Here is a 13,067-nt window from a genome sequence, read left to right as displayed (position 1 = left end):
CAGGACACACACTTCCATCGTTCTGCTGCAATAACAGGTGCTGGCTGTGAAAGGACGAGTCTCGGTGTAAAGAGTTACACTTTGGATTTCGACCAGCTTGTCCGGTAAACAATCCGGAAACTGGAACTCTCTTCGAGTCTCTGAGGGAACTGCAGTGTCCCAACAGGTATGTCTTCACGAGATGGGCTCCAGCAGGGCCGCTTCCCCTCACGGGGAGGAGGAAAACCTCTGCCTGCTCAACTGTGAGGCCGCAGCGGGCGCGGCTCCGGCCAGGGGGTGCTGGCACTGGCGTGGGCGGTGGTGGGGGAGAGTGTTCACCTCCCGGTCACATGTTGACCTCCCACAGCTTGAGGTAGTTGTCCACAACCTCGAGGAACCACTGGCGGCGTGCAGCATCCTGTAAAGAAGGGATGGCAACATTTTTTTTTTTTAAGTACAATGTTTCAACTTTTGCATATCAATATGATACAAAAAAACTTATTGTCAAGTGAGAGTTGTGATGTTTGAAACAGCAGTTTGTTATTATTGAAATTTGGTGTATGAGAGGTTGAAAGTCACCTGTTGAACTGCAATTATCAATACTGAATTTTGGTATTCTACAATTTAGTCATCCTCTTGAGGTAGCTATCACAGGTTTACTACAAAGATGAAATTCTGTACTATAACAAACCAGAATTATGGGCATCTTTGATCAACAGTAAATTACGATCCTTAACTTGTTTGACAAAATTTGTTATTTCACCCTTTCTTCAGCTATTTTGTATTTAAAATTGCAAGTCTGACATACAAAAGGAATGCCTTTTGGGAATGGTGAACTGTATAGAAATTTAAATTTCACACTTTTCCAAGTTTTTCTGTAATACTTCAGAACATTATTTTTGTCTTTTATTTTAAAACAAGTTATTATCCTATAAATTTAATTTGTTCAACTTGACCATAAATGGCATGTATTTCACACTTGATAATATTTTGGTACGAAAATATCTCATAGTATTTTATCATCCATTAAATCGAAAACTGTTATAATTTTTCAAATGAAAACTGACTAGAACAGAGGAAAGGAAAATGAAAAGAAGATGAATGTGTAGCTTTGAGAGATGCAACAGTGAAGGCAGTAGAGGATCAAATAGGTAAAAAGACAAGGCCTATTAGAAATCCTTGGACACCACAGGAGCTACTGAATTTAATCGATGAAATGAGAAAATATAAAAATGCAACAAATGAAACCAGAAGGTCTATAATAGGGAGATAAACTTCAAACAGTAGTATAGAAATCGAAAAGGAAGTAAATGAAGAGGAGATGGGAGATGATACCGTGAAAATAATTTGACAGAGCACTGAAATACCTAAGTTGAAACAAAGCCCACAGAGCAGATGACATCCTGTCAGAACTACTGACAGCCTTGGAGAGTCAGCAATGCCAAAACTCTTCCAAATGCTGTGCAGGATGTATGAGGCAGGTGAGATAGACTTAGACTTCAAGGAGAACATAACAATTCCAATTCCAAAGAAAGCAATTGCTGACAGGTGTGAATATTACTGATCTATCAGGTTACTACATCACGGCTGCAAAATACGGCATGAATTCTTTATAGAATAATGGAAAAAGTGATAGAAGTTGACCTCAGACAAGATCAGTTTGCATTCAAAAGTAATGTAGGAACACTTGAGGCAATAGTGAACATACAATTATCTTAGAATATAGATTAAGGAAAGGCAAACATATGTTTTTGACGTTTATAGACCTGGAGGAAGCTTATGAAAATGTTGACCGGAATACTCTCTTTGAAATTCTGAAGGTAACGGGGTTAAACACAGAGAGCAAAAAGATATTCAAAACTTTTACAGAAACCAGACGACAGTTATAAGAGTCGAGGGACAGGAATGGGGAGCAGTGATTAAGAAGGGAGTGAGGCAGGATTGTAGCCTATCACCAATGTTATTCAGTTTGTAAACAATAAAAGAAATGAAAGGAAAATTTGATGTACAAATTAAAGATCAGTGGGAAGAGAAAAAAAAAATCTGCTGACATCATAATTCTGTCAGAAACAGCAAAGGACTTGGAAGAGCTGTTTAATGGAATGGGCAGTATCTTGAAAGGGCGACACAATATGAACATAAAATTTTTTTTAAAAAACATGGGCAATGTGTTGTGTACATAGTTCTGCGTAGTCAGCGTGTACACAACTTTCCCACTAGGGCGCGCCCCGCTAAGCACAACAGCACAGGCGAAGTGCTCGTCCGTCTCCGCACTACGAGATGGCACTGCCTTAGAGACAGACCAAATTCTGCTTCCGCCGATGCGCATACTAATATGTAATGCAGACAATGAGATTTCTGCTAACATAGAACCTTTTCTCTTCATGGATCACATTCGCGCAGTGATACCTGAATGCGAGTGGTATTATAACGAGTGTGCAGACCTCCGATCAGTCAGTCTGCATCAGTCTGTACAGTCTATAGTCAAGTTTCAGTCCGCACCTAACAAGATTACCATATTCCTGCACATAGCCATGAAGAGAAATGTATAGACACTTTGTCAAGTATCAGAGATATGTGAGAATAAGATTAACGTACCAAGACCAAAGGAACTTCAGAATGTCAATTGTAAGTAGCATCCAGAATAAAGTTACGTAATGTCTATGCTTTTTATTATTTTAATAAATGTGTGTGAAAATTAATCAAGTTCTGTTTAAAGTTGGCCACCGTCAGTCTGCTACTCTAAGCGGGCAAGTGGCATTTCTATTGCCTGACCTAACGGCAGAAGATAAACACGCCACGATAAGACCACGAGACATATTGCTGACACTCGCCTACTTCATTAGAGCGACAAGTCAAATAACCTGACGGTGTGTGTACTGAAGGTCTTACAGTACGCACACCACACAATGGAATGTAGTCAAATTGAATCAGCAATTAGCAATCATATACAACCGTTCGCTCACCGATAGATCTGTACCTACAGATTGGAAAATTGCACAGGTCGCACCAGTGTTTAAGAAGGGTAGTAGGAGTAATCCATCGAACTACAGACCTATATCATTGACGTCGGTTTGCAGTAGGGTTTTGGAACATATACTGTATTCAAACATTATGAATCACCTCGAAGGGAACGATCTATTGATACGTAATCAGCACAGTTTCAGAAAACATCGTTCTTGTGCAACGCAGCTAGCTCTTTATTTGTACGAAGTAATGGCCGCTATCGACAGGGGATCTCAAGTTGATTCCGTATTTCTAGATTTCCGGAAAGCTTTTGACACCGTTCCTCACAAGCAACTTCTAATCAAGCTGCGGCCTACGGGGTATCGTCTCAGTTGTGCGACTGGATTCATGATTTCCTGTCAGGAAGGTCGCAGTTCGTAGTAATAGACGGCAAATCATCGATTAAAACTGAAGTGATATTAGGTGTTGCCCAGGGAAGCCTCCTGGGACCTCTGCTGTTCCTGATCAATATAAATGACCTGGGTGACAATCTAAGCAGTTCCCTTAGGTTGTTCGCAGATGATGCTGTAATTTAACGTATAGTAAGGTAATCCGAAGACCAGTATCAGTTGCAAAGCGATTTAGAAAACATTGCTGTGTGGTGTGTCAGGTGGCAGTTGACGGTAAATAACGAAAAGTGTGAGGTGATCCACATGAGTTCCAAAAGAAATCCGTTGGAATTCGATTACTCGATAAATAGTACAATTCTCAAGGCTGTCAATTCAACTAAGTACCTGGGTGTTAAAATTACGAACAACTTCAGTTGGGAAGACCACCTAGATTACATTGTGGGGAAGGCGAGCCAAAGGTTGCGTTTCATTGGCAGGACACTTAGAAGATGCAACAAGTCCACTAAAGAGACAGCTTACATTACACTCGTCCGTCCTCTGTTAGAATATTGCTGCGTGGTGTGGGATCCTTACCAGGTGGGATTGACGGATGACATCGAAAGGGTGCAAAAAAGGGCAGCTCGTTTTGTATTATCACGTAATAGGGGAGAGAGTGTGGCAGATATGATACGCGAGTTGGGATGGAAGTCATTAAAGCAAAGACGTTTTTCGTCGCGGCGAGATCTATTTACGAAATTTCAGTCACCAACTTTCTCTTCCGAATGCGAAAATATTTTGTTGAGCCCAACCTACATAGGTAGGAATGATCATCAAAATAAAATAAGAGAAATCAGAGCTCGAACAGAAAGGTTTAGGCGTTCGTTATTCCCGTGCGCTGTTCGGGAGTGGAATGGTAGAGAGATAGTATGATTGTGGTTCGATGAACCCTCTGCCACGCACTTAAATGTGAATTGCAGAGTAGTCATGTAGATGTAGATGCAGGTGATGCTGAGGGAATTAGATTAGGAAATGAGGCACTTAAAGTAGTAGATGATTTTGGTACTTGGGCAGCAACACGTCTAATGAAGGACAAGGCAGAGAGGATATAAAATGTAGAGTTGCAATGGCAGAAAAGGAAAGACATCTGTTAGCATCGTATGACCTCAGTTGAAAGCTTTGCTAGAGCGTAGACTGCCACACTGGACGCGCGGCAGTCGGAGTACCCACCTGGAAGGCGGGCGCGAGCGTGCGCAGGTCCAGCTGCAGCAGCGCCTCCTCGCGCAGCAGCCCGTCCAGCCGGCGCAGCAGGGGCGCGTTGCCGTGCAGCTTGAGCAGGCTCGAGTAGGCCAGGAAGTAGAAGTGCTGGCGCAGGTTGTCGGCCGCCCACGCCTCCACCGTCGCGTTGCCGCTCGCCGACTGGATGGCGCCGATGTGCTCCGCGTACCACGGCGAGAAGTAGTTGGACAGCTCCTCGTTGCTGAAGTCCGAGACGCCCTGCGTCTTCAGCAGCTGCTTGATGCGCCGGTAGATCTGCGGCGTGAACACGAACACCTGCAACGGCGCGTCGAGTCAGCACTAACTCCCTGTTACAGATCGCCTCCTCTCCCCGGTCCACTACGAGTGGCAAGTGAGTCTACTGCAGCAGCCCTGGTGTATTACTCGTGCAGTGAGACTAGCTTGTCACGAGTGGTCCCTTTGTGTTTATACATTCAAAAAAAGACGCACAACGAAGAAATTTTAAGAATGGGACGGAAATCGATAGATGTGATGTGCAAGTACAGACAAACAAATGATTGCAATTTCATAGAAGTTGTATATCTGATTTGATCCATTATAAATGGTTTTTTAAAGCCTGCGACTGTAGATACAATAGGTTTGTTCATAAATAAATAAATCTTCTGCTACCAGTCACGATTTTTCTTTATTGTACTATTCGCACAACGCGTTTCGAGAAATAATTCCCATTTTCAAGTGCGTTTTTTGGTGTGTGTTAAGCCATTTCTTTTGATGTTGTCAGAAACGCGATTTTTATGTATTAAAGTAAAAGTCAACAAAATGAAGCAGACTCACACACACTGACAACATCAAAAGAAATGGCTTAACACACACCAAAAAACGCACTTGAAAATGGGAATTATTTCTGGAAACGCGTTGTGCGAATAGTAAAATAAAAATCGTGACTGGTAGCAGAAGATTTATTTATTTATTAACAAACCTATTAAAAATTGTATAATTTATTAAAGATAGAGAGCTTCAAATCGGGCAAGTCAATAACGTGTTGGTCCACTGTAAGTAGGCTGTTTAGGTTTTTTTATTGGTAACGCCACGGAGAGCTCTGTATGAAAATCACTGGCTGTGCTGTGTGCAGTCTGTGGCTGGTTTGCATTGTTGTTGGCCATTGTAGTGTTGGGCAGCTGGATGTGAACAGCGCGTAGCGTTGCGCAGTTGGAGGTGAGCCGCCAGCAGTGGTGGATGTGGGGAAGTGAGATGGCGGAGTTTTGAGAGCGGATGATCTGGACGTGTGTCCATCAGAAACAGTACATTTGTAAGAATGGATGTCATGAACTGCTATATATATTATGACTTTTGAACACTATTAAGGTAAATACATTGTTTGTTCTCTATCAAAATCTTTCTTTTGCTAACTGTGCCTATCAGTAGTTAGTGCCTTCAGTAGTTTGAATCTTTTATTTAGCTGGCAGTAGTGGCGCTCGCTGTATTGTAGTAGTTCGAGTAACGAAGATTTTGTGAGGTAAGTGATTTGTGAAAGGTATAGGTTAATGTTAGTCAGGGCCATTCTTTTGTAAGGATTATTGAAAGTCAGATAGCGTTGTGCTAAAAATATTGTGTGTCAGTTTAAACACAGTCATGTATAATTGTTCAAAAGGGACGCTTCACCACCTCTGGTCCTTATACAAGCTTTGCACTGATTGACAGAGTAGTTGGATGCCCTCCTGAGGGATACCGTGCCAAATTCTGTCCAACTGGCACTTTAGATCGCCAAAGCTCTGGAGCGCATCGGCTCCATGTTCCCACAAGACATCACAAAGCTCTTCCGTGCATGTCACACCACGAGCTGTTTCACGTCGAATGGTGATTACTACGAACAGCTGGAAGGCGTCGCCATGGGTAGTCCTCTTAGTCCAGTGGTGGCCAACTTCTTCGTGGAACAATTCGAAGCACGGGTACTGGACTTGGCGGCTTGCAAACAGATACGTCGATGATGCTTTCGTTGTGTGGAGCCATGGGAAGAACAGCTCTGTGACTTCCTTAAGACACTTGAACAGCCTCCATGCCAACATAAAATTTACCATGGAAGTAGAAAAGGACAAAAAAACTGCCATTTCTAGATGTGGTGGACACAAGGGACGGCGAAAACCTGGGACGCAGCGTGTATCGAAAACCGACACACACGGACCGATACCTGCACGAACTGTCAAACCACCACCCGCGCCAGAAAAGAGGCACGATTATTACGCTCGTAACGCGAGCAGGACGAATATGTGAGCCGCAGCACCTCAGACGCGAAATGCAACACCTGGAAAGTATTCTGAGGAGCAATGGGTACTCCACAAATTACATTAGAAGTGTAACAGAGCCAAACACTAGGCGAAGTAAGGAATCAGAAAAAGAAATGCCTTTCTGCCATACACTCCCAGAGTGACAGACAGAATCGGCCATATATTGCTCAAAAATGGTGTAAACATGATTTTCAAACCGGCAAGGAAGATCAAAGAGAGTCTTAGATCGGCAAAGGAGAAAACGGACCCACTTGCAATATCAGGAATATACCGTATACCATGCACATGCAGAAAAGTTTATGTCGGAATGATTGGACTGGACTATCAATCAGCTCCAGGATCAAAGAGCATAAGCGACATTGCAGCTTGGGGCAGGTGGAGAAATCGGCCGTGGCAAAGCACGCACTGAGTGAGACCGACCACGTAATAAAATTCGCTGACACGGAAGTTCTGGCCGTAGAGAAGCACTATCACACGCGCTTGTTCAGAGAAGCTGTTCAGATGGTTCAAACGGCTCTGAGCGCTATGGGACTTAACTTCTGAGGTCATCAGTCCTCTAGAACTTAGAACTACTTAAACCTAACTAAAGGACATCACACACACCCATGCCCGAGGCAGGATTCGAACCTGCGACCGTAGCGGTCGCGCGGTTCCAGACTGTGGCGCCTAGAACAGCTCGGCCAATCCCGCCGGCAGGGAAGGTATAGAAATACAAAAACACGCGAACAGTTTCAACAAGAAAGAGGAAACCCTTAAGGTAAACGGATCCTGGCTTCCCGTATTGCAGCGAACGACCGTCGCAGGTAGCAAGAGGAAAACCGCACCGGAAATGACCGTGGAGAAGCCCTCGTACGTTGGCGCGCCAGGTACGTATAGTCTGCGGCCGCGAGCTCGGCTCCAGTTCACCAACGGCAATGGAGGGTGAAGCTTTGACAATGCCAGCCACTCGCGCTGGCGAAACGTCATTAAAATCATTAGATGAACGTCGGCCGAAGAACCCGAGACAGAAGGCAATAGGCAGTTTGTCAAAAGGGTTCTGCTATGAAATGAAATGGCAGCACCACAGGCCATCGTTCCTGGTTGTCGGGCCTTATGGCGGGCGACACCAGGTTGGTATCCGCCAACTGGGGCGTATCCAAACACTTTTTCTCTCTCGATGACTACAGTAGAATTGTTTTCAGTGACAAGTCCCACTCGGCATTGCACCCCGATGTTCAGCGAAGATGTATCCAGAGATGCCCCGGTCAGCGTTGGGATAGCAACCTGACTGTAGCCCGCCATACGGCCCAACAATCTCCAACGACCAGGAGTGATGCTCTGGGGTGCCATTTTACTTCACAACGGGACCCCTATGGTTGTCATCCGCGGCGCACTTGGAGCACAGTGCTGCGCCAACGAGCGTCTACGCCCCGTTTTGTTGAACTTCATGGCAAGCCATCCTGGGCTTACAATTCAGCAAGATAAAGCCGGCCAGCAAAAGGAAGAGTTCAGAAAAGAAAACCCACTGATGATGGCACAGATGTGCTGAGACGTGTTTGGATCACATGAAAAAACAGTGTTTTGCATAACAGGCGGACATTGCATTATATCCAGTAGCTACAACTGCAAACATGGCAAATGCAAGAGCAGCAAGTCAAATGATGAATAATATGCAGGCTAACAAGACAGAATAACACAAAATCCTTTACTATAAAATGTGAGAATGCAACGAGAAAAGGTTATTTTCTGGTGCGAGCGAACGACGGAACCACCCCGTTTCTGAACGGGAACAGTCTTCAGCGTACTCAGGATTTTAGAGCTCTACCGTCGGTCTAAGCCAAAAAGTTTTGAAGATATAAAAACATGTACGTCAGTTATCTGTATCGTTGATTCTCAGTTTAAGTTGATAATGCTCTTTGACTTACAGGTGTTGTATTTCTCATGGAGGTATAACACGGGGAGATGGTGCTACATACATACCCGATACGTTGGTTTGAAGCCGGCTCCTCCATGTTAGATGCTCCAAGGTGGTTGTAGCTGTTGTCATCAGTCCTGAGAATGGTTTGATGCAGCTCTCCTTGCTACTCTATCCTGTGCAAGCATCTTCATCTCCCAGCACTTACTGCAACCTACATCCTTCTGAATCTGCTTAGTGTATTCATCTCTTGGTCTCCTTCTACGATTTTTACCCTCCACGCTGCCCTCCAATGGTAAATTTGTGATCCCTTGATGCCTCAGAACGTGTCATACCAACTGATCCCTTCTTCTAATCACGTTGTGCCACAAACTTCTCTTCTTCCTAATTCTATTCAATACTTACTCATTAGTTATATGATCTACCCATCTAATCTTCAGCATTCTTCTGTAGCACCACATTTCGGAAGCTTCTATTCTCTTCTTGTCTACACTATTTATCGTCAATGTTTCACTTCCATACATGGCTACACTCCATACAAATACTTTCAGAAACGACTTCCTGACACTTAAATCTATACTCGATGTTAACAAATTTCTCTTCTTCAGAAACGCTTTCCTTGCCATTGCCAGTCTACATTTTATATCCTCTCTACTTCGACCATCATCACTTATTTTGCTCCCCAAATAGCAAAACTCCTTTACTACTTTAAGTGTCTCATTTCCTAATCTAATTCCCTCAGCATCACCCGACTTAATTCGACTACATTCCATTATCCTCGTTTTGCTTTTGTTGAAGTTCATCTTATATCCTCCTTTCAAGACACTGTACATTCCGTTGAACTGCTCTTCCAAGTCCTTTGCTGTCTCTGACAGAATTACAATGTCATCGGCGAACCTCAAAGTTTTTATTTCTTCTCCATGGACTTTAATACCTACTCCGAATTTTTGTTTTGTCTCCTTCGCTGCTTGCTCAATATACAGATTGGATCACATAGGGGATAGGCTACAACCCTGTCTCTCTCCCTTCCCAACCACTGCTTCCCTTTGATGTCCCTCGACTCTAATAACTGCCATCTGGTTTCTGTACAAATTGTAAATAGCCTTTCGCTCCCTGTATTTTATCCCTGCCACCTTTAGAATTTGAAAGAGAGTATTCCAGTCAACATTGTCAAAAGCTTTCTCTAACTCTACAAATGCTAGAAATGTAGGTTTGCCTTTCCTAAATCTTTTTTGTAAGATAAGTCGTAAGATTAGTATTGCCTCACGTGTTCCAACATTTCTGCGGAATCCAAACTGATCTTCGCCGAGGTCGGCTTCTAGCAGCTTTTCCATTCGCCTGTAAAGAATTCGCGTCAGTATTTTGCAGCTGCGACTTAGATAGTTCGGTAATTTTCACATCTGTCAACACCTGCTTTCTTTGGGATTGGAATTATTATATTCTTCTTGATGTCTGAGGATATTTCGCCTGTCTCATACTTCTTGCTCACCAGATGGTAGAGTTTTGTCAGGACTGGCTCTCCCAAGGCCGTCAGTAGTATGAAGAGATTATTATTTACTGCCGGCCGGAGTGGCCGTGCGGTTCTAGGCGCTACCGTCTGGAACCGAGCGACCGCTACGGTCGCAGGTTCGAATCCTGCTCCGGCATGGATGTGTGTGATGTCCTTAGGTTAGTTACGTTTAATTAGTTCTAAGTTCTAGGCGACTGATGACCTCAGCAGTTAAGTCGCGTAGTGCTCAGAGCCATAGCCATTATTATTTACTACTCGTTCTTGCTCTTAATTTCTATCGTGTGAACGCAGCAGTTTTCTCGATACTGTTCCTCGAAAAGAACGTCAGCGTTCCTCTATGGATTCCCATTTCAGTTCCTGAAGCATCTCCGTGTTGTTCGAACCTACCGGTAACAAATCTAGCAGCTCGCCTCTGAATTGGTTCGACGTCTTCCTTCAATCCGACCTGGTACGGAACCCAAACACTAAAGCAAAATTCAAGAACAGGTCGCACTAGCATCTCGTATGCAGCCTCCTTTACAAATGAAATGCACTTTCCTAAAATTCGCCCAATAAACCGAAGTCGACCTTCCGCCTTCCCCGTCATTGTCCTCAGGTGCTCGTTCCATTTCATATCGCTTTGCAACGTCAGCCACAGATATTTAGACAGCATGACTGTGTCAAGAAGGACACTACTAATTCTGTACCCGAACTTTGTGGCTTTGTTTTTCCTACACATTCGCATTAACTTACTTTTTCGGCATTCAGAGGTAGCTGCCATTCATCACACCAACTAGACATTTTGTGTAAGTCATCATGTATCCTTCTAGAGTCACTCAACGACAACACCTTCCTGTACTCCACTCCGTTATCAGCAAACTATCACAGATTGCTGCCCACCATCTCTGCCAAATCATTTATGTATGCACAGAACAACAGCAGTCCTGTCACACTTCACTGGGGCACTCCTGACGATCCCCTTGTGTCTGATGAACACTCGCCGTCGAGGAAAACAGTCTGTGTTCTGTTACTTAAGAAGTCCTCGGGCCACTCACATATCTGTGAGCCTATTCCATACGCTCTTTCCATCGTTAACAGGCTGCATTGGGGTAGTCTCAGATGCTTTCCGGAAATGTAGAAATATGGAATCTGCCTGTTGCCGTTCATCCGTAGTTTGCAGTATATCTTGTGAGAATAGGGCGCACGACCGATGCTTTCTAAAACCACATTGACTCGTGGATACAAGCTTCAAGGTCTCAATAAAATTTTACATTCGAAATGAGAATATGTTCGACGATTGTGCAGCAAATCAAAGCTAGGGATATTGATCTGTAATGTTGTGCGTCCGTCATTTTATCCTTCTTACATTACTGGCCATTAAAATTGCTACACCAAGAAGAAATGCAGATGATAAACGGGTATTCATTGGACAAATATATTATACTAGAACTGACATGTCATTGCATTTTCACGCAATTTGGGTGCATAGATCCTGAGAAACCCGTACCCTGAACAACCACCTCTGGCCGTAATAACGGCCTAGATACGCCTGGGCATTGAGTCAAACAGAGCTTGGATGGCGTGTACATGTACAGCTGCCCATGCAGCTTCAACACGATACCACACTTCATCAAGAGTAGTGACTGGCGTATTGTGACGAGCCAGTTGCTCGGTCACCATTGACCAAACGTTTTCTATTGGTGAGAGATCTGGAGAATGTGCTGGCCAGGGCAGCAGTCGAACATTTTCCGTATCCTGAAAGGCCCGTACAGGACCTGCAACATGCGATCGTGCATTATCCTGCTGAAATGTAGGGTTTCGCAGGGATCAAATGAAGGGTAGAGCCACGGGTCGTAACACATCTGAAATGTAACGTCCATTGTTCAAAGTGCCGTCAATGCGAACAAGAGGTGACCGAGACGTGTAACCAATGGCACCCCATACCATCACTCCGGGTGATATGCCAGTATGGCGATGACGAATACACGCTTCGAATGTGCGTTCTCCGCGATGTCGCCAAACACGGATGCGACCATCATGATGCTGTAAACAGAACCTGGATTCATCCGAAAAAATGACGTATCGCCATTCGTGCACAAAGGTTCGTCGTCGAGTACACCATCGCAGGCGCTCCTGTCTGTGATGCAGCGTCAAGGGTAACCGCAGCCATGGTCTCCGGATAGTCCCTGCTGCTGCAAACGTCGTCGAACTGTTCGTGCAGATGGTTGTTGTCTTGCAATCGTCCCCATCTGTTGACTCAGGGATCGAGACATGGCAGCACGATCCGTTAGAGCCATGTGGATAAGATGCCTGTCATCTCGACTGCTAGTGATACGAGGCCGTTGGGATCCAGCACGGCGTTCCGTATTGCCCTCCTGAACTCACCGCTTCCATATTCTGCTAACCGTCATTGGATCCGTCCGCTAGCTCGTGGTCGTGCGGCAGCGTTCTCGCTTCCCGCGCCCCTGTTCCCGGTTTCGATTCCCGGCGTGGTAAGGGATTTTCTCTGCCTCGTGATGCCTGGGTGTTGTGTGATGTCCTTAGGTTAGTTAGGTTTAAGTAGTTCTAAGTTCTAGGGGACTGATGACCATAGATGTAAAGTCCCATAGTGCTCAGAGCCATTAGAACCATTTTTTAGTCATTGGATCTCGAGCAACGCGAGCAGCAATTCGCGATACGATAAACCGCAATCGCGATAGGCTACAATGCGACCTTTATCAAAGTCGAAAACGTGATGATACGTATTTCTCCTCCTTACACGAGGCATCACAACAACGTTTCACCAGGTAACGCCGGTCAACTGCTTTTTGTGTATGAGAAATCAGTTGGAAACTTTCCTCGTGTCAGCA

The 13,067-nt window shown here is 44.5% G+C and overlaps 1 protein-coding gene across 1 annotated transcript in view; it reads right to left on the bottom strand.

Moving 5' to 3' along the window:
* Window positions 1-325: 325 nt before the first annotated feature.
* Window positions 326-13,067, bottom strand: part of LOC124709099 (torso-like protein) — a 110,029-nt gene continuing 97,287 nt past the window's right edge. The window contains exons 5-6 of the mRNA XM_047240747.1: window positions 4,542-4,865; window positions 326-397 (exon numbers count right to left, since the gene is read on the bottom strand). Of these exons, the coding sequence (XP_047096703.1) occupies window positions 326-397; window positions 4,542-4,865 (396 nt within the window). The remainder of the gene's footprint in view (window positions 398-4,541; window positions 4,866-13,067) is intronic.

The sequence above is a fragment of the Schistocerca piceifrons genome, chromosome 7 (genome assembly GCF_021461385.2).
Source record: "Schistocerca piceifrons isolate TAMUIC-IGC-003096 chromosome 7, iqSchPice1.1, whole genome shotgun sequence".
Classification (NCBI taxonomy): Eukaryota; Metazoa; Arthropoda; class Insecta; order Orthoptera; family Acrididae; genus Schistocerca; species Schistocerca piceifrons.
This window is presented reverse-complemented; position numbering and strand designations above follow the sequence as displayed.